Raw genomic sequence first — 25594 nt, 5'->3', positions numbered from 1 at the left:
TATATACTCAAATTTTACTTTGCTTGAGCAGTCCACGAAAGGCTCAGAGGTGTTAAACCGTTGTGTTTCTGATGTGCACTCGCACTTATTTTTATTTGTCTCTGGATACGATGTTGTTTGGATCATAAACATTACAAAAAACCTTACGCAATTGTAAGAATATTATTTTGAAAGTCTTGAACGGCAACTCACGACTGATGTTTGTTGTGAATCGTCTTATCTGTCTTGCTTTGAGATAGTAAAGGTAGCAGGAAAGACTTCAAACGCACTTCCGTCTTCAAACCCTTAAACATAAAAGCCCCCGAATGCAAAAAATACATTAGACAAATAAGTAAAATATGGGTATATTAAAATGTAAGTAACACAAGATAAGACAAACAATAAAAATAAGAATATAACAGAATATATGAAATATATAAATAATCATACTCATCAACTGAAAAAAAGAAACAAAGAATACAACAAATTAAAAGCTTTTCCTGCGGAAAAATGAAATGGGAATTTTGTGAGCTGAAGATGTGGGGGTGTCTGGAGATGAAACATCAAAGCAGAAAGCTGAAACAGCCAAAAATTCCAAAAGTGGAATTTTAGAATTTCTCCATTCACTTCCAATTACACAATTACACAAAAGTCTAAAACAAAATGAAACAATAAGCATGGAAAACACTTTATGAACGCAAGCCTAGACTTATTTTCAATTCATGTTTCAGAGTATGTTGGTCTATTAATGGTAAAATATGAGTACATGGCAGTATGTCCGACAGAAGCAGAAACAGGAAGCATTATTTTGTTGACCGGAAACGCAAGGCGCGACTGTAGGCGGATGATTTGTCAGCTGACAGCCGTCACAACACGGTGTGCCACCTGCCTGACAGCAGCAACCCCGCCAGCAGCTCCCAGCCTCCCCAACCGGACCGGGGTGGGTTATGTTTTCCGGAACCAGAACCGGAGACGGAGGTTTGTTACCCATCAATTCATGGCGGCCGAAATTCAGCCCCAACCCCAGGCTAGGAAGCCATGTCTGCTGAGCAAAATCGAGGCTTTCCAGGATGTTGTGACCACGGCGGTCATCATCCCCAAGGAAGACGGCGTAATCAGCGTGTCTGAGGACCGGTAAGCTAATACTTGCTGTCCGAAACAGTTGACTTCCTCGTTTTACCTGCAGTAATGTGTCTGGCTCAGTCGATCAGACATGTAGCCCATGCCATGTCTGGTTTCATAATTTCAATGCTTGTTTCATGTAGAAAACTGGTTTAACCCCCTATAAACAAACACTGTCCAATGGTAAACACCCCGTTGGACATATCTTTTTTCGTGTCAGCTGACTGTCTTCTGAACTAGCCCACGTGCTAGTGGACAACAGCATGCTAATAGAAAACCCAACACTGGCGAAACAACGTCATTAAATATGTACCTGAGTTAGTAACGTTTCATATAATAAAAATGAACCTCCAGTGTTCAGAAATCGCAGTTGTAGTCTGGACCACTAGTGTTTTTGAACTCACTGTTTTTCCTCTTGTCTCTCAGCGAGTTGAAATATGAGTAATTTCTTGTCTCACACACTGTGTGTGTGTGTGTGCGTGCGTGCGTGCGTGTGTGTGTGTGTGTAAAACTGAGGAAATTAATGTAAGTCAGCGTGGTCAAGTCTTGTGAAACTATGGAAATGGGAGTCTGTGTGTGTGTGATATTTCCTGCTACAACAAACAACCAGAAGGACATCCATACAGCTAGACATTCATCTCCCTGGACTGCCTGCTACCGTGTGCTGTCCTCAGTTGTACCAACTGGTGGCTCAGGGGGGAGAGTGGGGCGTTCACTCAGCTCTAGGTTGGTGGTTTGATCCCTGGCTCCTCCTGGCTCCGTTTCATCTTGGAGTAAAACACTGAAGCCAAAGGTGCTCTGACGGGCAGGCTACGCCTTGCCTCTATCATCGGCGTAAGAATGTCAGTTTGAATGGATGAAGAAGATGCAATACTGTAAAACATATTAATAGGAGAAGTACCACAGTATGCAGTTCATTTACCATCATATGTACAACAGAAATATTCTTTTAACCCCAGAATTCAACCATTGTACATGGTTAAATGGAAATGGTGAATTGGCTCAAATGATGTCACTACTGCACTCTCTGCTTCTTGGCACTCTGGACTTTTGGACTATTGCTCATCGTGACCGCTCCATGTGGCGATCTTGCTCTGTGTTTTGTTTTATTTTCATGGACTCGTCTCGTCTATCTGTGTTGCGATTGTTGTCTCCATGCTATTTATTGTCTGGTGTGTTGTGTCGTTGGTTGTGTGTTTCTTAAATACCTTGCTGCAACCTATTTTCCCCTTGTAGGATGAATAAATTGACTTTTTTTTTTTTGAAGGATTGTGGTTGTCATCTCTGACTCTGACTCTTTCCATAAGTAAATAGTTGACATGATCTATTTCGAGGTGGTAAAAGCGGTTAGCACTGCATTGCACTCCATGATCAATAATTAGAGGAGCAGTGTTATGTGATATTTTTTTTCTGCCTGTTTGTCTTTTATCATGGACAAAGAGCTGACAGTTTTGGGTTGAATTTTGAGTCAGAATTAATGTTCGTGGGGAGAAAAACTAAATACCAAAATAAATACATTGGAAATGACTTGAATGTTGATTGTTAGCCAAAGTTATGTTTTTGGGGATCCTAAATGCTTTCAGTGAGTGCAATATTGCATCCTGGAGTGAATCTACGTTAATAACGCTCTCTATCTTTATGTCATGGTACTTCAGCAACTACTAGTCTATGTTTTTGTCAAACTGAAGTCAGACGAACTGAACTGCAGTTGTTTAGATGATCAGAAGGCAATACCATGCACTCATTGACTGGGCGACGAGTGCTACAACAACAAAGAGGGCAAAATACTTTGAGTTTTGGGACAGTGCGCCTTTCATTAGTTTTGTCTTTTAGGCAGAGCAGCAGTTCTCGTCAGCCTAATGTTGACTTACTAAAGACAACAACCTCTTCATACTCATGATTTACAAATAAAGTCATCTTCTAACTTTCATTTTAGTTATTTCAGGCAATGCAACAGAATGAGCTTCTCTTGACCTTGTTCATAGATCCTCATTGCAAAAATGTACATTCTAGTGTGAGGCTGAGCAGCTAACTTCTGCTGCTGGAGCAAAGTGCCTTTAATACCATCCATCCATCCATCCATCCATCCATCCATTTTCTTCCGCTTATCCTGTTCAGGGTCACAGGGGGCTGGAGCCTGTCCTAGCTGCCTTCAGGTGAGAGGCAGGGTTCACCCTGTGTGGGTTGCCAGTCCATTGCAGGGCCAACACATAAAGATGGGGTACCTGGAGAGAACCCACGCAGGCACAGGGAGAACATGCAAACTCCACACAGGAAGACCCCGTGCTCTAGCCGGGGCTCAAACACGGAACCTTGTAGCTGTGAGGCACCACCATGCTGCCCTGGTTAGACACAATGTTAATTTTAAAGTTTATAGTTAGTTTGAAGCTAATATTAGGTTGATCACAATTTCATATTATTCATCCAGTGCCATGATGGTGGATTTGCTCCATATTCTTTCATGGACAATGTCAGTTCAGCAGGTTTTCAAAAAAGAGTTGTTGTTAAAATGATCACTCCTGTGATTCTGGAGAAGATTCTCTTTGGTTTTGACTGGGAGTTACCAGACTTGTCTAGATGAACGGCTTTGAAGTCATTTTTACTACATGTTATAGTAGTGAACGCCCACGACTGCAACAGCAGAGTGAGAGCAGAAGGCTGATATGAGTACGGAAAGTTATACAACGCGTGGGAGTTGTTGCGCCGTGTCACCGTCCAGTGTGTTGAACTGTCCCAGGCAGCAGGGGCAAGTCAGCCCCTTTGAATCAGTTGGCCCCACACAGGTACATACTGATGGTGTAGTTTCCTCACAGTTAGTTTTTTTGGAATGACTGTGGTAGGGTGTGTTTGGCTGTATAGTTTTGTGTAGTGGTCTGTGTTTGTATAGTGCAAACAATGAGCCCTCTGGCTTATCTACATAGATGCAACAGGTTAAATTTTCATTGATGTCCCTTTTTAAATCAATGAATAAGTAAATCAGGAGTGTTCACTGTTGTCCTGTGTTTCTCAAATTGTTGCCGGCTGAATAAATGCCCTCTGTCCAGGGAGACGAGAGTATGTAGAGTAGTCATTTATTTTTCAGAGTTGCATAAAGCTGCAGTGGCTCTTGGTCATCTGTGCACTAACGTGAATGTGTATTTCCACAGGACAATTCGGGTATGGCTGAAGAGGGACAGTGGCCAGTACTGGCCCAGTGTCTACCACACAATGTCAAGTAAGTATTCTGGCCCTCTGTTGGTGTGTCAGAGAATTGAACATCTGTTCTTTATGATGAAATACCCTTCTTTTCACAGAGACAAAAGTGAAAGTCAGCTCTCATCATAGAATTTACTCTTGTCAAAGATCTTAAGTTGGTCCTCTGAAGAGTACTGAAGTAAAAAAAAAGAAGAAGAAAAAAAAGCAGTACTCTGTTTGAAAAATTCTAAATGTATTAGTTTGAGAAAGTGTATTTTGCCCCTACTAATTGGGATTGGCTCTGAGTAAAACTAAAAGCATACAGGTCAACCCCTAGAATTTCCTGTATAGTTCTGTGTAAACTACTTGTAACTGCGAGAGTTATCATCCTTTTTGCAAAAGCAGACATCCAGGATATCATATTCATGATGTCCTTTCAGTTCAGTCTGATTCGAGTAAATCATGAATATGTATGAGTGTGACTTTGCTGTGCAGTGTTGGAACAGCACACACTTCTTGGAACAGGCCAATGTTTTTTGTTTTTTTCTAACTCTTCCTGTGTGTTTGCTGTCATTGTGTGTGAGCGTCTCTCCTCCTCATGAGCTCCTGTATGATCCTTTCTGTGTGCAACTGAAGCAAATCCCATGCAAGCATCAGCAGGATCTGGAGTGACAATAGAACTTTTACGATGCACTGTCAACATTTTAGTCAAAAACTCAAACTACTGAAGGAATAATTCTAAAAAGGTGGCACAGTTATTTCAAACATTGGGTTGTGAATATAATTTGCAATGCCTCAACTTTGAAAATGATTAGGTATCGTCACCCCCCGGTTATTTGGTATTGTCTAATCAAATATTTTATAGCCAGGAATCACCTGCTCGCTGGTCAGCTTTGTTCTTGGCTTAAACTTCTTTCTATCAGGATTTTCTTTTCCGTTTTGAACTGTTGGTGGTCACTGAGCTCTAGAGTGTGGTGCTGTTGTCTCCATCATTCTGATCATAATGGTTATTTTGTAACAATATCATATTTTTTTCATGATATTGTTCTGTTTCACAATATACGGTGATAAAAACCTGTCATGACCCATCTGCTTGTTGCGGCAGCCACATTTACTGACACAAGAACTTCCACGCGCTGTATATTTTGTGTGTTATGGCAGTTGCATTTTATGTGTGCAATAACAGTCTACAACTTTTCAAATATTGCTGTAACTAATTGGAATGGATTTTATGATTTAAGTCTCCGTTCTCCATTGGGCTATCAATGTAATGTGATGGCGTTATTATTACTACCCGGGTGGTACAGTTGTATTTTAATCTTTGTTTTGATATTTTCAGTAAATTATTTATCATGTCACAATTATTTTATGATAAAACTGTGACCCATGCATTCAATTGTGAGGTAATCAATTCATGTTCATTGTGATCCAGGAAAACTGACAGATGAGGTCAAATTGCAGGGGCTTGGCTCCATAGTTTATGTTGTTTTCCCCCCTAAATGTCAGCCAACAGCTTTTTTTACATTTTCTTTCAACATCTCACCGTTATCTGAATGAGTTCAAAGGTTGAATGTGTTCAGTTTTGTGTTTCTGTGTTTGTGACACACCCTTCCACATTACACAGAAATATACATGCTGATTGAGCTGTTGATAATTGGCAAATATGCAGCTATTTAAATGCAGCAATCAAACTTTGAAGGGTATTCCAGATTAGATTAGAAACATGTATATTCTTAGAGCAAGTTCACTTTATAGTCCCATTTTTCAAAGGAGCAATGAAACTACTGGGAAAGTTATATCAACTCCCTGGAGACAGATTGTCAACAGGAAACATTCCGCTGGATGGACCTGAATCAGAATGACTGTTTAGAATGGTTGTGAACTGAATAATAGCCCACATGAAGTGGAAATGAAGACAACAAAAACATGTTGGCCCTCATTTGTCAAACCAGCATACAGGAGGAATTGGGTGTACTTTGGGCGTATGATCTGTTCTGTTTTAAACCCTGCATTTACCAATATGGACGCGAGTGGAGGCTGCGATCAAATCTCATGTTGGATACGTACATTTTCAACTCAGTGTGACCTGGTTGTGCATCACAGTAGTCCTGGTGGGGTCAGAGGGGTGCTATGAGACCATTCTGACAATCTTCTAAGGAAATGCCACCACATATTCATTTAAATACAGATAATACATAAAAATATAGCTTAGGATCCTTGCAGGGACATGTTGACAGGGGGTGAAGTCTTCTCACTGAGCAACTATACTACTTAATATTCATAGACGATAAACTTCAGTGCAGGTGAACATGCGCTGACACACACGCGGTGTAGTGCTGTGTCAGGACAGATACCTGTCTACTGTACATGCTGTACAGGCTGGAAAAGTGACATATGGCTCCTTGTGTTTCTGCACAGTAGTGCACCGAACAGGTTGTTTTTGCATGTTTGTAGGTGCACAGTACTTCTTCTGCCCCCTATCTTGATGATACATGTAAACGCGCAGCAGTGGAACCCTCTGAGCATCTAATAATCATCTATCAACGATGAGGGTCATTAATCAATTAAATACTAAACATTATCCATTGATGATGTCAGTCCTTTTGACCATACCCAGGGATTTCAATCAAAACCAGCTTCCTTCTGTTTCACTTACAGACCGTCATCTTGGGTCAGTTGATCTGGTGAAGTCAAGTTTTCAGTGTCCAGTTTGGAGAAGTTCCTCCTCTCGGATAGATGGTGCTTCTTCACAAGTTAACTCAAGGGTTGAGGTTTCAAAACCAGAATATGTTGGGTCAAAACATTGAGATTACTTTTGTTTTCAGCAGCATTTATCAACAGCATGCCTTTTGTACTCCGTGTTAAGGAAGGTACCCTTTGGTTGATAAATCACAGGTCAGTCTGACATGTTAGGATTCGTGCTCTCAGATCTTCACCAGTTTCTGCGCTTGATTTCTAGATGAGTACCATTGTGAAACTAGATGTGTAATTGATGAGAGACATGCAGCTTCAACAATAAAGGTCTTCTGAAGGTTGAAACAGCCTGATGTGTCTGTCATTAACACCTTCTCTAAATAGCTGGAATGTAAAGTTGAACTTGATCACATCAGTTAAGAGATGCATATCGGCTCAAGTGAATCAGAGTTCCTCAAGTACATGCAGTGTCATGTAAACTTTATTCAGTGTAAAATGTGATACTATTAGCATAACGATAACAAAGGCAGCGTTTTGACATGGTGATGGTGACGATGGTGTCTCAGGAAAGCCTGGGACTTCAGTCACCTCTGGTGTTAACATCCAGACGGACTTGAGCACATTAGTATTCCTTTCCCCATCCACTGTAATTCTGATTTTATAAAATAAAATATCAATATTGCTCATGTTCTAATCAGATTTGATTATAGGCTTTTTCAGTTTTTGTAGCCAAACAATGTCCAAAAATATCTTGACCAATTATCCACTGGCAAGCTTCTTCCAGAATTTACAGACGTATCTCAGTAACTTCTCGCAGTCAAAAGGCTGAAGTCTGCGCATGCCTTGTATGACTATGAGACTGTGCTGATGAAGACTTTGAGAAACTGGTGTAAGCTCCAGAAAGAGCTATTGGCTAAGGCTAACCTCGAGCCAAGAAATACAAAGTGAAGGAATAACTTTCCCTTTAAGAAACATTGGGAGGAGTTATTCAGGTCACTTGAAGATGTAGATCAAGTCTTTAACTTATTATTGTGGCCCAAAATTTCTCCAAAAAAAGCACTTTGTGACAGTGGTAAGGAAAAAGTTCCTTCCAACCTTGCAGCAGGATTGGAATCTGGTGGGAGGCTGTGTGCTTCGAACAGCTGGTACCTTGTGTAATTATTTTTTTGCAACTTCACTTCCATAGCCATTGGAAAAGGAAAATTGTCATAACCATACACATCTATAGGTTTTCATGTTAAAATTTCTCTCTAAAGTTCTAGCAGGCTACATGCACGCGCAGACAGGGGTGTTGAGTATTGTCATGTGTTTGTGTCTCCAGCATCGTGCTCCTGTATGTCCTTTAACCCAGAGACCAGGAGGCTGTCGGTAGGGATGGACACTGGAAGTATCTGTGTAAGTCCAGCCGTCAGCCCGCGTCCCTTCACCTCTGAACTTTCTTTCCTCTGCTCACTTATTTGAGGATTGTCCACGTGTTTGTATAGGTCAACTGCAGTGACCTGAGAGGTACATGTTGAATATGTTGACAGGCCTTTCTGTCTTTGGCAACATAAAATGGAATGCAGCTTCAGTTATATGAGCAAAAATGCAAAATGAATATTTCTGGTGTGTTTATTGATTTTTAAGTTTCTGTGGATGAGGAAATCTCTGAATTCTGAAATATTTCTCTCTCTCTCTCTCTCTCTTTCTCTCTCTCTCTCTCTCTCTCTCTCTCTCTCTCTCTCTGTGTGATGGGGAGAAGTGGTATGGAATCTATGTTCCTAAATTTGGCAGATAGTTTGGGAAGAAAGCAACAAACTACTGAAAGAGGTGCAGTGTCCAGCCTTCATGCTTTGTGTTCATGAAGGGTACTTTAAAGAAATAAAAAGTCCATCAGTCCACTCATTGGCTGTACACATGTATATGGACAGCAGTAGTCACATCGTTGAAGCAGGTTAATGTATTCAGGAAAACACCCTTTATCACACTGTCAAGTCCTACCAGAATTTTCTCAGCATTTTTGTGACACGCACATCAAACAGACTTTTTGAAACACGTAACACGAGAGTGTTGTCTTGCTAACGATGGAATCCACTGTTCTTAGAGCCGAGTTCGTAACATTGGATGGAAGATGGGTCACGTGTGGTAAAGCAGTCTGAGCAGTTTACGTTCTCGCAAAAACACCAGCAGATCAACTCTGTTTGAACTTCTTTCAGTGATGAAGGTGTACGCAAGTCAACTATACACTTTAATAATGTGACTACAATCAGAATACTCAACACGTCTTATCTCACTATTGCTTGCTCTTTTGAAGACCTTATTCAGGTTAAGGTTGTTAGGCAATGTTGCTTACATGGCAGGGTCTTATTCAGAGTATTTTCATAACCAGGTCAATCCTGCCATAGAGCTCATATCCCATCAAGGCATGTACAGTAAGAGATAAATAAAACAAACAGAGATAAATCTAATATGGCTGCTCCAGGAAGTGGGATATTTCAGACCATAGATTAAGCACTTTATCTTGCTGAACACCGTACTAATATATGAAGCAAGTATGAAGATGAATGGTGAGCAGCGTCCGTACATATTATCCTTGAAACACGTGCTTGCTGACAATAGTGATTGCAAAAGTTACAAGTTCCTATACCAACCCCTTTTCAGACATGTAGTGAAATTATTGTGCTGTTTTCTCTTCTAAAATTATTAGATTGTTGTTGTACTAATTTTTCTGTTAACTTGTTGATATATATATATACAATATATATATATATATATATATACAATATATATTTATCATTTGCATGTTCAAAATAAAATCACTACTACTACTACTACTACTACTAAGGTTGAGTTGGTTTTGGTTGCTTCTCATCAGAGATTTCTCATTTTTAAAATTTCCCTAATTTAAACTACTGGAGCACCGAGGTACAAAACTGTGTATGTCTCTGTCTTTGGTGTGCAAATCAGAGTTCATGATGGGTTGTTTGGTCGCCTTAGCAGATAAAAAAAACAGTTAAGTGAGGTTTTGAATGTTGATTTTCATATTAATAAACATATAGATAAAGATATATAGATCTATCAATATATATTGTAGATTTATAGCTAGAAATTTAAAAAAATCCCTTTGATGCTGCTAATTTATTTAATCAGAGAAGTACCGGTTCACATTTTTAGGGGGATTTAAATGTATATATTATATATCACTTGCAACATTACATGAAATGACCTAAAGGTGATGCGACTGAAATAAATGCTAATGCAACATATAGCAGAGCTCTAAAGAATGACATTTTTTTATACAACACAAGAATCTGATAAAAAAAAATCTTTATAGTTGTGGGTTTATTTAAAATTCTTGATGTTCATTACTTGAAGTTGAATAGAACTTTTATATTTCAAGGACTTTGAGAGATAACCCTTTGAGGTTTGAAATTTGAAATGTTTTCTTAGTTATTTTGTATTCACTATAATTGAACTGTGGTTGCATGATGCATTTTGCTGCATATTCATCATTTTTGTATGCATGTTTTCTTTCAGGAGTTCATCCTGTCAGAGGACTACAATAAGATGACCCCAACACGCACATACCAAGGTGAGACGACCGTGTGTGTGTGTGTGTGTGTGTGTGTGTGAGAGAGAGAGAGAGAGAGAGAGAGAGACACACACACACACACACACACATCAGATTGCCACAAGCAATTAAAAGATATTGAATCGGCCTCAAGTTTTCTGCAGAGGTGATGTTGATAACTTGTTGTCCTTGATCATGTACTTTCTTATCATTGTCAGAGATTCAGAAGGAATATCATACTTAATAATCTTAATATCATCCTATGTTTTATAACGCAGTCCCTTTTAAAGTGCCTCACTGTTAGTAAAAGCTGCTCAGCTCTCTCTGCTAGGAAGACAAATGTTTGCTCTCCAGCGTGGTTCATCATTAATCTCAGAAGTAACTGGACTAGCTGCTCTCAGCTCAGACTACACTCAGTTTTTCTATTTATTTCATGAGTTAAACCCATGGAGAATGTTGCAGAGATTAATGCAGAGCGACTGGTATTGGATGAGCTATCATCATGTGTGTCTCTGCTCTTATGTGAGGATGTGCTCCATATGTCCATGTGTGTTGTGTGCAGTCTGAAAGATATCATCATATGTCTGCATCTTGTTTCGATTCTTATGCTGTAGTATAATACTGTGTAAAATATATCATTATTTTAGTGTCAAGTTTTGCAATTGATTGTACTTGTTATTTGTCTCTGTGTGTGTATGTGTGCGTGTGTGTGTCTACAGCCCACCAGGGCCGGGTGACAGTGGTTCTCTTTGTGTTGGAGATGGAGTGGCTCCTGAGCACCGGCCAGGACAAAAACTTCTCCTGGCACTGCTCAGAGAGCAGCCAGCAGCTGGGGACTTACCACACAGCAGCTTGGGTCTCTGGACTCCAGTATCCTTTAAAGGTCCCATGAGATGAAAAATCCCAGTTTAATTCCTGTGTCCATTGTTCCTTTATCTATTTTTAGATGCCAAACATATGTTAAGAAATCAGAGGCTGTACTTACCAGTGCTTTTTACTGCAAAATTCCTTCCTCTTCTCCCTCTGGACAAACATTTAAATGTTTTATGACTCATCCTGCACTCATGTGCATTTATTAATGAAAAAGCTCTCTCCGATTTTTATGTCCCTCCATTCTGTGACGCACTGTCCAAGATGTTTTTTCTCATTGAATTATGTCGTGAAAGAAGCGTCCGAGACACAGTTGGTACATTGTGAGGAGCATCACACAACACTGCAGACTGACTCATTTCATTGCCATAATGTGATCTGGTAACTGGTCTGGTAACATTGTGAAGGTTTTAGAAGAACCGCATGATTCAAATATTTTTGCGCCTTCAACATAGCAGAGTGCAAATGGTGCAAGTGGTACAGTCGTAGCTTTGTCTGTGGTAGTTTTGGCTGTAAAACAGCGTATAGATCGTGTTACTCGTTTCACTATCAGAATTTGATCTCTTTGGTTTGACAAGGTTTGAAAAAAAAAAATCCAAATTGTTAGCAGAGAACCAACCAAAAATAGCCACCTTGACTGTGGGGAGCACATTCAGAACTATTGGAAATGTAACTATTCAGAAACAAATAGCATTCAGCTTTTTTTTCCACTGGGCCTTTAATTGCCCCTGACCCCTGCCCCCCTTCTTGTTCAGCTTGTCATCATCATTTGTGGGTGACAGGGCCCTACCCTATGCTGGAAGAACATCATTGGTAAAGGGCGTCTAGTGACTGGCTGTAAGTGGGAAGTGACCAGCCATCTTTGCTGTTTCAGACTCTGAATAATCTCTGAATGTCATTATGCCAACAGTCTATTTTAAGGGCCCAGCAACACAAGACAGAGCAATTGAGCTTTCCTTCCACTTTGCTTCTTCTAATGGGAATGGTTAACAATGTGCATCAGTCATGCTGTTGTCAAGGAAACGGTGTGAGTTGGTTTCTGAAATGGTCAGATGAAAGCTGTGAGTGCTCAGCAGCGACTGTGATCCATACCAATGAGCCTGCCATGAGGTCATCGGACTGTTAGCCTCTACATGCTAACTGCTACATGTCTGCTCAGATCAGCTGGGGAATGCTGACCAGTTACACTGGCAGGGTTATTTTTTTTCTAGACATGATAACAAGGGCTGTGCTTTAGATGTTGATGGCGTTTTCAACTCTGGTGATTGTATTTCACTTCCTTAACAACAGCCGCACGATATGTCGATACGTATATAAAAATATAATTTAACAAACTCTTGTCAGATATTTACTTGGACCAGCAGCATTTTGCCGCTGTCAGCAGTGGCGCTGCACCTCAATCACTTCACCAGTGCAAAGAGAGCGAGGTAAAGACATTGATTTAGAGATACAATGAGAGGTAGAAATAAAAGCACTTTATCATTTCAGGTCTCTAGAGAGAGAATGAAAATGGACAACAGTTCCATTAATGTGTAATTAAAAGATTGGTTTTGTTTAGTTTTATTTTGAACAGGATTTAAAGTGGATCCAATCACTGGGTTGTTATTCCTTGTGCAGTCATTGTTTCTCTCATCTACAACATGGACAGTGTTGTGATGATTGTGGTCCGTAGTGACTTAACCAGGTCAGAGGACGCCTCTGAGAGAACGTCCAGTGAAGGAGCTGAGAGTCATCTACTGACACACAAGCCCTTTTGTAATTCTGTTCTTACTCCAATAATTACTCAGGTCGCACAGTTTTATTCAGCAGTACTCCTTTTGTGTTGTTGGCTTTTTTTTTTTTCCCTTACCTTAATCTCATCTCAGATTTGATGTGGAGACCAGACATGCCTTTGTTGGGGACCAGTCTGGTCAGGTGACTATCCTGAAGCTGGAGCAGGACAGCTGCAGCTTGGTCACCACCTTCAAGGGACACACTGGTACACACACACACACACACACACACACACACACACACACACACACACACACACACACACACACACACATAGCTATGTGCATTCCTCCCTAGCAATGATTTTCAGTTTGTTCAGAGGTTTTCCAGATGAATAACTGCCATCTGAATTTCCTCATACCCACATTTATTGTACCTCTTCGGAGCACTCAGGAAGCTCACCAATATCAGTTTGAGTGAATAAACAAGTATCTGAGAGAGAAATTCTGCTCACATGACAACAATTTATATTTAATAACATATTTAGAAAGACTTCATACCTCAGAAGTAATCTTTTACAAGGCTTTAACTGAATGAATTAAGTAGTACGTTATCCAGGGGGAACTTATGTGTTAGGAAATGACAGCAAGAAAATAGCATCTGTGTGCTCAAGTTTTTTTTTAATTATATTTTTATATTAATTATTGCATGGCCTCTGCCCACATATTTCATATTTGTCCATCTAGTTCATAGATCATTTAAGATGTGTAGGTCTCTGATTGTCTGAATATTAACAAAAATATCTTAAGGAATAAAGTGGTATCTGAGATTGTTTTAAGCGAGGATGCACTCCTTGTGAAATACTTAAAAAAAAAAAATTTAATTCCAAATACTTATGGGTATCTTATGGTTTGTTTTTTTGTTGTTTAACTTCCCCATTTTGTGCCAAGGAAACAAAAATATGTACATCTCATCTTATTTGAAAGTTTTAAAAATCTTTTAAAGCCCTATATTGCACCATCCCTTTCGAAAAAAAGTTCAATCCTACACGTTTCTTAAAATGACCTTTCAGGTCATCACATCAACATTAGCCACTATCATCTGTAGTGTCTCATATTTGGAGATGGCTGATGGTAGTCAGCGAGGTTAGCGTCAGTTGATAGCGATGTGCTGCAGATATGTGGATGTATCTTGATGTTTTCAGTTCATGGCCACCAACGAAAACATTCGGTTATTTATTTACTCTCATATTTCCACTGAGTCATGTTGTGTTGTGAAATCAATGCAAGAGAAAAGACTTGTTAAACTTCAGTAAAAGTTTTGTGAGACTGAGTGCATGACAGCTCAAATATTTGAAAGAGGAATCAGAGTAGATTTGGCTCTTTCTACGAGGCTCTTGTGTAATCAACCTTTTACAGTCTAAGAATAAATGCAGTTATTGTTATTGTTATTGTGTGTGTGTGTGTGTGTGTGTGTGTGTGTGTGCGTGCGCGTGCGTGTGTGTGTGTGCGTGCGTGCGTGCGTGCTTGCGTGCGTGCTTGCGTGCGTATTCTCATGGATATGTTTTTGTCTCTCTGGTTGTGTTTTGCCCCAGGCAACGTTACTGCTCTGTGTTGGGACCCCGTCCAGAGGGTGCTGTTCTCTGGCAGCTCAGACCACTCCATCATCATGTGGGACATTGGAGGGCGGAAAGGAACTGCTATTGAACTGCAGGGACACAAGTAAGCACCACGAGAGTCCTCTTCTGTTGTCACTCATCTGTTTCATAATGGCTATTCTTTCTTATTCATGTTTAAAATAATAATTGTTACAAATGTGTGGGATGGTGTTCCTCAGGAGGTAGAGAGGCTGTCTAAAAAATTTAATAGCTGCCGGTTTGTGATATAAGCAAAGCCTTTATCCTTATAATTATTATTATTTTAAAATGTATTTTGGTAAACTTAACCAGTATCAAAGTGATATCGATATTGGATCTGAGCATTCTTATACTGTACTGACGGGTAAAGCCTCACAATCCCATGAAGAGAACACAGAGTTTCAGGCTACTGCGCCCGTTACTTGTGTGGAAGTCGAGAGTTTAATATGAGCCGTAGAGTGAAACATCAGAGTGAGAGTTTACTAGAGAAATGTTCTTGAATTCCTAATAATACTTTTTAGAGTACAGTGATGGGTGCCATGCAGTGTTTTAGCGTTTCTATCTGGACGAAGAGGGCAGCTGAAATGATGAGGGGTCAGATCTTTGGCTGCTGGGACTGTCTTCCTCGTTTTCATCCTGCAGGTGGCAATATAGAGGCGTTCTATCAAGAAACCAACAATTTTCAACCTGAGATTTCCCATGTGTTTATGCATCATGGCCATAATAGCATACAGCACACAGTAGACAGTAAGTCTACATCATCAGTTTGAAACACTAAGCGATGATTTCTAAAACTAAAGCAATTATAGATAACATCATTAACAGGTCATTAAAAGACGATCATGTCATGTCTTCCCTGTCATTTCTATTCTGTTGATTGCAGAAGTTCTAAAAGCATGGGTTTATAATGTGCACTGCAAGTTATTTGCTTTAGCTCTGTCTGGACCGCTCCACTCAGAATCAGGGTGAGCGCAGCACAGCCTCATGGAAATATTCTAACCAACTGAATTTTTTTTTTTGGAAATACCAGCACCCCTAGAAAAAAACTGGATCTCTTACTAGTAAACTTAAAAAAAATATGTCATTGTCCTTTTAATCTAATTAGCTTTCAGCAGCCGTGGCTGTGTGGCAGCAAAGATAACTCCAGTCTCTAACTTTCTCCTTTGTCACTCATCTGAAATGTCAATAGAGCTGATTGGTCAGCCAAGAAATGTCTTGCTCCTTACCAGAATCGACTGTTACGCTCCATTTTATTGTTTGCTAAAATAAGAGTGAAGATTCCAGTAATTTAACGTTGATCAAAAGTATCACTGGTTTCTCTCGTCTACTGCTTGTGTGTGTGTTCCCCACAGTGACAAGATTCAGGGGTTGTGCTATGCCTCACACACTCGCCAACTCATCTCCTGCAGCTCAGATGGAGGCATCGTCATCTGGAATATGGACGTAACACGACAAGAGGTGAAAGAGAGCGTCAAGGCGGACAGTGTGACATCATAAACTGTGTTTTTATGCATATTTGCATGTAATATGTGTACATGCTGAGATATAGTGATGTTTTCTCACTGTTGTTTTGAATCATATGTCTTGAAAGAGAAACGATGAAAAGTCATGATGAGGCGCACGCGCGCGCACACACACACACACACACACACACACACACACACACACACACACACACACAGAATATGACATTAATCAAAGTGGTTGTCTCATCTCCCTCTGTGAAATCTCCTCACAGTTCATGAACAACTTGACTTTCATCCGTATTTACACACAGCCTCAGAGTTATTTTTCTTGGTTATTCATTCCAAAACTCTCATCTCAGTGTTATTTTCTGTCTCACTGGTTCTACTGGAGCCGGAACCCTTAAGGCACGTTTTAAAGTATCAAGTACCCACATAGACTGCACTGTGAAGTTGTTTGCTTAGGGAAAATAATGTGGAAAACTCATCAAAGCCATGAGAGAAGAGCTGGAAAGAGGAGCTTCTCTTTCAATTCCTTGTGGTGATAAGGCTTGAAAGGTTGTTTCCTTAACAAAGAATCACAATGGAGCAATGTCAAGATGGATTCTATAGAAATATTCTCAGAGCTTATAAATAAAATAGTTGGCTGGGAACTAGTAGAACCCATATTTCTAAAACCGCAGTGTTCCTAACTGTCAATACACAAGAGATTGAAAGGAGACTCTGCACCTTATTAGTATTTTATCATACAGAAATCACAATATGATTGCGTCTGCTCTGTAATATTAATGAATCATTATAGTTACTTGTCCCTGACTATTAAGCCTATTTCATGAAATGCATTTTGTACGTAATTTTTTTCTTAAAATACAAAAGGAGGTTTTTAAACCTCAGTTTTCGGGAAGCAAAGCCTGGTGGGTGGATGTGACTGCTTTTCCTTGACAGCTATTGTGTAAATCTTTGACAGTTATGAGACATACACTTTACTGAACTGCGGGTTAAAGAAATCCTTCAGTGCGTGAGAGCATTTTGTGAATGAAATTCGATGTTTGTATGCCTCCACACAGTCGACAGCTGTGGGCAGGAGCCATCATGTTCTCAGGTTGTCTGACTGCCTCATTCTTGTAAACACAATATCTCAGGAACGCCTGGCTGGAATGTTTTCAAATTTGATCCAAACTTTCATTGGTACTCGATGAACTGAAAAGGTTTTGATCGTCAAAGTTCATGCTCACGCTGACAGGCACAGTTTGGAGGCAGACAACTGCTATACAGTAACATTTTCCAAAGGCTCTCGCAGTTCAGTATTTTTGCTAAGAAACTCGAACTACTGGCACCACCACTTTGTGGAAACACATTCAGAATTAAATGAAAAGATTTGCTGTGATTCATCAATGTGTTTACATTGCATTTATTAATGAAAAGAATCAACACATGATAACCTGCAGGAGATAATACAAACTCACACAGCGACCCACTAACGCTCTCTTTCAACAGTCACTCACAGGTGAACATTTAATCCCTCTATCAATAATCACCAACATCACACAATGAATTATAATATCACTAGAGACTGCCAAGAAACATCTGTTACACATTGGCCCAGATCTGTTTCAGCGAAGTGACATTAACTGTTTTTTCTTCTTCTTTTAACACTGATCTTTGCAGAGGCATTTGCACTTTTTTATTTATTTAAAGACTATTGTGTAGTTGTTGATACTGGGATTCATCCAGCTCAACAAGTGATTGTATTGAAATGTGTGTTTGGACAGACTCCAGAGTGGCTGGACAGTGACTCCTGCCAGAGGTGTGAGCAGCCTTTCTTTTGGAACTTCAAGCAGATGTGGGACAGCAAGAAGATCGGCCTACGACAGGTGCCGTACACACCCACCCAGAATATCTGTTTCCTTTGAGGTTGAAAAAGACATCTTTTACAATAACAGAGACAAAAACAAACCAGCTGCTTTAGATGTCAGGTGCTCGGTGGAGGCACTTTGCATGTAACTCTTCTACACCTTGAATTCATCTCAAACAGGCTTATTTGGCTAGTTTCATCTCATTCTCCAGAACATGATGTTATGGTTAATCATTTCAAGTGTGTGTGAGAGAGCGAGAGTGAGTGAGCGAGAGAGAGACAGAGAGACAGAGAGAGAGAGAGAAGTGGAGAGAGTCACACTCTAAATAACAACTACAGAACAATCTGAATTTTCTGGGCATTCTCTAGCAAGACCCAATCAGAACATACTGTAATATTTTTCTGGTGATGAGGGTTGTATTTTCTTTTTCATTGCAATCACAAGTATTTTAATGACCCAGAAAAAGCCCATGCACAACCGAGAAGGTCTGTGGCTCTTGTGTGGGTAGCAGCTGTCTGGCTCAGTGTGATCAGATGTTGGGACTAATATCCGAGACACCCTCTATCAATATGCTCGACTATAAAGATGTGGTTTGATATGCTCTACTCTAACAACGTGGCCACTTGATTGATTAATCGAATGAATAGACTTGGGCGGTGGAGTAGAACACCAAACAAGGATTTTCCATCATGACATCAGCAGCTACCGTCTGATTTCATGAAGAAACAGGAATATGTAGTAAGAGGAAGCATTGCCTTGCCATGTTTGAGGTTTGCCCCTCCTATTCCATTATTAACTGCAGTTTCTGAAAGTGATCAGCTGAACAAGGCCTGTTTTAACAGTTGCACTTTTTTAATATGGTCGGTTGATTTCCTTTACTCACTGCAGGAAGTTCTGAGACTTATGCAAATTGTCTGTTAATCTCTGCAAATTAACTACACTTTCCTGATTTTACAAATGCAAATGCAATCACTCGATGTACGAAGCTGATGCTATGAACAAAATTTACCACAGATGTATTGCATTTATGTCACCACCTGTAGCTTCATGCTTCTTTTGCTTCAGCTGTTTAGTTTAGTTTATTAATATTTATATAGCACTTTTCATACAGAAATTGCAACACAAAGTGCTTCACAGAAATAAAAGAAAAACAGGCAACATTAAATAAAATACAAAACAAACCAATAGATGTTAAGAACCCGGCCTTCCCAACCCACATGACCACATACATGCATGCACCCCCCCCCCCCACACACACACACACATACACACACACACGCATACACACAACCACACACTGACTGTAAGTAGGAACATGGCAGGGCACTGAAAATCCTAGTAAGGAAAGACCACCTATGGGAGCCATCCTCACTGGGAGGTGCCACAGTCCACAACCACAGGGAGCGCTGCCACCGAGACCCCCCGACCCGGACAGACCGGGTACACTCCACATATAATGCAGAGCCCCCCCAGCTCTCCGGGCCTGGATGATCCCAAGGACGACACCCCCGCGGGCGGACCAGACACACCACCCAGTGTGGAGGGCCCCCACGAGGAAACACTGGAGCTAAAAACTAAAAGACTAAAAGAAGGTAGAATATGAAAGAACAGAAATTACAATAATATTAAAACATAATTTAGGACTCATTCCTACACCCCATTTTCAGTAAAGTGAGTCTCCCCCTGCTTATCACTAGAATGAATGCAGAGCCTCACTGTCCTGACCTAGAAGCTATGTCCACTTCTTTTATACAGTCTGTAGGTCCTCTTCTTCTGTTAATGAATGCTTGATTGTCAAGTAACAGGTTATGAGGCGCTATTTATTTTTACAATTTGAAAACGGGCCGGCACGGTGGTGCAGTGGTCAGCACTGTTGCCTCACAGCAAGAAGGTTCCAGGTCCGAGCCCCGGCTTGAGCACAGGGTCTTTCTGTGTGAGTCTCCATGTTCTCCCTGTTCCTGCGTGGGTTCTCTCTGGTACTCCAGCTTCCTCCCACAGTCCAAAGACATCAAGAGGGGACTAGGCTGTTTGATACTCTAAATTGACTGTAGGTGTGACTGTGAGAGTGAATGGTTGTCTGTCTCTATGTGTTGGTCCTGCAATGGACTGGTGATCCGTCCTCTTGCCATAAGTCAGCTATGATAGGCTCCAGCCCCCCCACAACCCTTAACAGGAGAAGTGGTTGAAAATGGATGGATGGATGGATTTGAAAATGGGAAAATCATGACCCATCGCTATTAAAACAGAAGGAAAAATCAAACTGGCACTTTTCTGATGTACTTTCAATGAATGCCACAGTAGTCAATCCCGTTGTGCTGTGTTTGTTCGTTGAAACCAGTAGACAGAAAACAGATGATATCCTCAATTATCACATAGCGATAAGTCATTGCTGTTGTAGAGCCTCACCTGATCAGTTTGCTTGTAAATGTTTGCTTCAAAGCAATCAACATATCCATAATGCCTGTAGACTGCTTCTGCTAACTGTTAGGCTTTAAGATCTTGAACAAGGCTACATTTGGGTATGGGACTTGTTTCCTTGATTTTGGACTGGACTTGAGACCTGATAGTAAAGAACTGAGACTTAGTTGTGGCCTGCAGCGCTTTTTTCACTCATCCAGTTTATTGCTAATTTATGTGAAGTTGACATGTTGGAGTCTTCTTGTGTTCTTCAGCACCACTGCAGGAAGTGTGGCCAGGCCCTGTGTGGTAAATGTTCATCCAAACGTTCCACCATCCCCCTCATGGGTTTCGAGTTTGAGGTGCGTGTGTGTGACAGCTGCCACGAGTCCATCACTGACGAGGAGTGAGTAACAATTGGCCTCTGTTGTCGTCTTGCACTGAGCCTTTGTGCTGTCATTGCCAAATGAGGAGCTTCCTCTGTGCACTCCCAGTGAAGTAACCGGCCCTCCCTTTGTCTTCTAGCCGAGCGCCCACAGCCACCTTCCATGACAGCAAGCACAGCATTGTTTACATGCACTATGAGCCCACCACTGGGAATCTGCTCACCTCTGGCACCGACAAGGTTATCAAGGTCTGTGTGGGAACAAACACTGTCTGTTGTATTCAGATAAGACGTGCACGCACATTTAGTGGCTTCGCTTTCCACCAGGGGTCGTTTTTTACTCTTGACAACTAGGTTATTGTCTCCTGGTATCATTACAGCACCATTACATGCTCAGGGGCCGAGTGACCCCTGGCCATCCTCCTGTGTGTGTTATGCAGTATATGATGTTGCAATCACTCAGTTTGTCTTTATTTAAGATGGTGCACCAGTGTGACGTCAGCTGAATATGAAACTGGGTTTGAGCGCAAGCACACTCAGGATTAAAGGTCCCTTTCACTTTATATTGTTCTCAGTGTTTTACCAGAGAAAACCTTGACGAACAAAAAGCTTGTTCTTCAGATCACCCTGAGCTTATTGCAGTAAATGAAACATTTTCCTGGGCTGTAAAGCACCTGTAAGCATAACATCTCAAAATGTTCAGACTTATTTCGACTGCAAACCCATATCAGATTTTTGGCGTATCCAGGTTGAATCCAGATTCCTTTAAGACCAAAAAACAAATGAATTGTTATTCTTGCTAACCTGATTCAAGCTGCATTTGTTTTCTGGTTAAAGCCGTCGCAGCCCCCATACCGCTAGTTGGTTGGAGCTTTGCGATCAGCGTTATATATTGAAGCAATGAAAGCTGGTAGTAACTTCTGTGACTTAACGTGATCTCAGTCACAAATTCCACCTGTCTGTGTTCAAACGGTGCTATTTTGGGAGTGAATCTCTGTCACTGTCCTCCATGCTGCTGTTACTGCAGCTTCTAAACAAGCCAAAGATGCCACACGTTGATGCTCTTTCTCCCACTTTCTGGTGTATGAAATGGATGAAGTTAATCAGCAATTAAAGTTAGCTCATCTCAGACTGGAGGGCACACCACTGGACATGAGACAGCCACTTTGACTAAAGCCATATTCTGTGTGTATGAGTCTTACCATATGGATGAAACATGCTCTACACTAATGGTGAGACAACTGAGCGTCATTCAGAATTGTGAAAGTCTCCATATTTTTCATACCAGTATCACCATATAAATTACAGAAAATTACACAGGGAGTGAATAAATCACATTATCAGTCTTTCTTCCAATATCATGCAGCTCGAGTTGGTGATGAAATTTGATTTTAATCAGTGGAATGTGTCTCTCTCTGGACACTCAAACACTTCTTTCAGGCTGGAGCCTCCAAAACCACACACAAAGTAAATAATAGTATTGGACTGCCAGGTTGAGAGAGGTCCAACTCTAGTGGGGTTTTATTGTTGTGTGTCCTCTGGTTGCTGTGTAAGCTGGTAGTTGTTTGATAACATGGTAATGTTAGTGAACTATTTTGTCAGGTTTTTGTCTCTGTTGAGGATTTTTAACCCCTGGTGGAGCTCTTAGATAGATAGATAGATAGATAGAAACTTTATTAATCTCCAAGGGGAAATTCCATTCCACACTTTTTGGTATATTTGCATGTTGCTTGTCTCAGAAGCTTCTAACCTCAAGTGACTACTAATCTGAATACTGCTTCTACACTCTGGGGGAACACTAAACGTGTCATTTTAGGGAAGAACAGTTGTATTTAAATATTTTATAAGCTCTCAAACTGACACCAATATGTGTGTCTTGTGTGTATCTGCAGCTGTGGGACATGACCCCCGTGGTGTCCTGAAGGTCTGCAGAGCCTCGACTCACCAGACTGTGATGGTGTCATGGCTGCAGCTGCACTTGGACAGGAAGTCAAGAGGAGAATATCCACCTGTATCGATCTCATCCAGATAATTCTGAACAGTTGCTCAACAACAACATGCAGTGGCTGTTGCGTGCTCATGGTGGGGATGCTGCAGGCCAGAGAAGCCTGGGAACAGGACATGCTTGATACAAGGTTACTGACAGCTGTGGGTGTGTTTTTTGGATGTGGGTTTGTGTGTGTATAGGTGTGTTGTTGGCTCTATGTGAGGTTGAGGCATTTTATTTAGTCTGTTTTTTTTGTTGTTGTTGCTTGAATCTTGTGCATTCCTTCCTGATCATTACAGAAACTTTGATTACAGTCTCCAAAACACTTGTGCTATTTGGTCCAACCAAACGTTGGTATGTTTTAGATGTGATACCATCGAAACTCATAGAAAACTGGTCCATAACTCTTTCACAATCCATAACCTAATGTTTTCAGAGCTGTGGTTTCTTCTTGAGGGATGAGACTACTAGGAGGGACTACCTACAGAAAAGTAACAGCAACACAAACTGAGACATGTTGATGTCTAGAAAGTCACTGCTGATGCTAGTAATCACCTGCAGGTACTGCTGCAGTTTATCTTCTATATGCGTCTTTGGTTACGAGTCAAAGAGATCCTCTTTTCCTGGACTTTCTGAATCCCCTCTAGTTTCTGTCAGTAAAAATGGACTTTCACTGGATATGAAATACTCAAATTAAATATGATTTAGCTGGAGGATGTACTGTTGGGCATTCCCGTAACACTGTTAGACTTGCTATGAACAAGTGTTTGGAGACCTGGAGTGGCTACAGAGAGACATTGTACGAATATACATTTTGTGGGGCCACGAAATGTATATTCTTCTTAAATATGATGAAATTGGGGGAACAGTCGTAGCTCATAGTTACAAATTAAATTCATGAAATTAAGTGAATTGAGGAAAAAAGTTGTATTTTGTGGCCACAAGTTACACAACCCATAGCTCCTGGCCTTGAATCCTTTTTTTCCCCTTGATATCCATACAGGCACAAAAAGGCCACTCCAGAGCTCCTTACAAATTAGCCAAAACCAACCAGTATTTGTGTAATTAAGTGTTAACAAAAATGTCAGAACACCCAAAGTTTAAATTCATCTGTAGTGGAAAAACTGTTGCTTTGTCTCTATCACAGCAGATTATTTGCAGCGTCACTTATAAACCCTTCTCTGTGTATGATGCATATCCAGACATCTAAACTGCTACTTAGCAGGAGGCAGTTAAGGTTGGACTTCAACCACAAGCACTTTACATCACTGTGTGTATCCATGATACCATGATCAAGGCAAAGAGGTTACCTGCATCAGCCAGTAACATCTCGAGTGGGTGTATTGGTACTTAAACCATGTGACACTGAGGAACTCTATGAATAATTTCCTGGATGTTGCGGCATGAAGTCTTTGACTCCATTGATGCTATATGTTTCATCAACCACTAGGGGGCAGGCAAAGAGTTTTGAGGTACTGGATATCATGCATATTAAATGATTCCCCAACCTGACATTAAATCAACTGAAAATTGAACTGTCTCACAGATGTATTGTAAAATTCAGATTATCCATAAAGTTCCAAAGATGTCATGTGTCAAGTTAAAGTTAGGGATTTCATGTGTCTACTGTATCAATATCGCGTTACAACAAGCAGAACACATGGGTTATACTCTGAAAATGTCTTAACTCAGTGAAGCTAGAGCATACATTGACTGTCATGTCAGCTTTTGTCATGATGCACGAATATGTGTATGTGCTGCACGGTATTTGCCTATGTTAGCGTCAGCGCTGATTTTGTGACCTTAACTGCTGGCTGATCTCTGAGAATAGATCTGTCCAGTTGTCAATGGAGCTCTTATATGAGATTATTTATTACTCTTTATGTTTTTGACATGCAAATGAACATATCATCAAGCTAATGAGTGGCAGCACACACAGGACGGATCAGATTGAACGGTGACTTGCTTTGATTTAGTTCTTAGTGCTGTTGGTGTCGGGTCAAAATACTGTATACTGACTTGTATGTACTGTAAATGCACTGGAATCAAGAGGCAGATTTATTCCAAATCACTGCTGTGAACGGAAAGTAATGATTTCTTTGTAATTATCATGTGAACTTCAATGATCATGTGGGAAATAAGACGGCTGAAAATTATCCAAAGATGTTTGATTTTATGGTTGAAAAAAATGACTTTGTAGTCTTGTGAGATAATGAAGTTTAGCCTCACCTGCACTTTGACAACTTCTCTTAAGGTAAATTCCAACCTGACAGGACTGAAGTCTTTACAATTTCACCTACTGCAAATTATTTCTACTTTTTCCAGAGTAATTGCAAGCTTAACAGTTGTAGACTTTTTAAAAGCATTTTTCCAGTTGTTCCGAGCATATGCTGCTTTCCAATCATTTAAAGTAATAGTAATGCACACTTGTTAACATTCTATGCTCATTCAGGTGTCGTACCGCACTGACAAAAAAGTTATAAGCAGCTGGTTGACAGGGAATGAATGGAAACAAACATCCACATGACTAAATAACATAATTATAAAATAAATGTCTTGTCCAGATGCATAAACACGACAAAAACAGAACAAAACAGGAGATGCTTCTTGGTCTGATCTAACTAGCCTGACTTTTGTTGCAGAGGCCAGTGATTTATTTTTCTGGTAAAGGAAAATTGACGTATTGTATGTTTCATTGATGTAATCATGTATGTTGAAATGACATATTAAAAGACCAGCTGTGAGTCATACTGGTCCCTGTTGAATAA

At 40.5% G+C, this 25594-nt stretch overlaps 1 protein-coding gene across 1 annotated transcript; it reads left to right on the top strand.

The window, feature by feature from the left end:
• Positions 1–781: 781 nt before the first annotated feature.
• Positions 782–25594, top strand: wdfy2 (WD repeat and FYVE domain containing 2). The gene is made up of 12 exons (XM_086220847.1): positions 782–1113; positions 4248–4315; positions 8291–8364; positions 10486–10540; positions 11239–11389; positions 13255–13367; positions 14697–14823; positions 16091–16196; positions 17974–18075; positions 20730–20860; positions 20980–21088; positions 22732–25594. The coding sequence occupies exons 1-12, from the start codon at positions 824–826 to the stop codon at positions 22759–22761; spliced, it is 1356 nt and encodes a 451-aa protein (XP_086076973.1). The 5' UTR covers positions 782–823; the 3' UTR covers positions 22762–25594.

This window comes from Aulostomus chinensis, chromosome 12 (assembly GCF_037954235.1).
Source record: "Aulostomus chinensis isolate RoL2024-O1b breed Wild chromosome 12, RoL_Achi_v1.0, whole genome shotgun sequence".
Lineage (NCBI taxonomy): Eukaryota > Metazoa > Chordata > Actinopteri > Syngnathiformes > Aulostomidae > Aulostomus > Aulostomus chinensis.
This window is presented reverse-complemented; position numbering and strand designations above follow the sequence as displayed.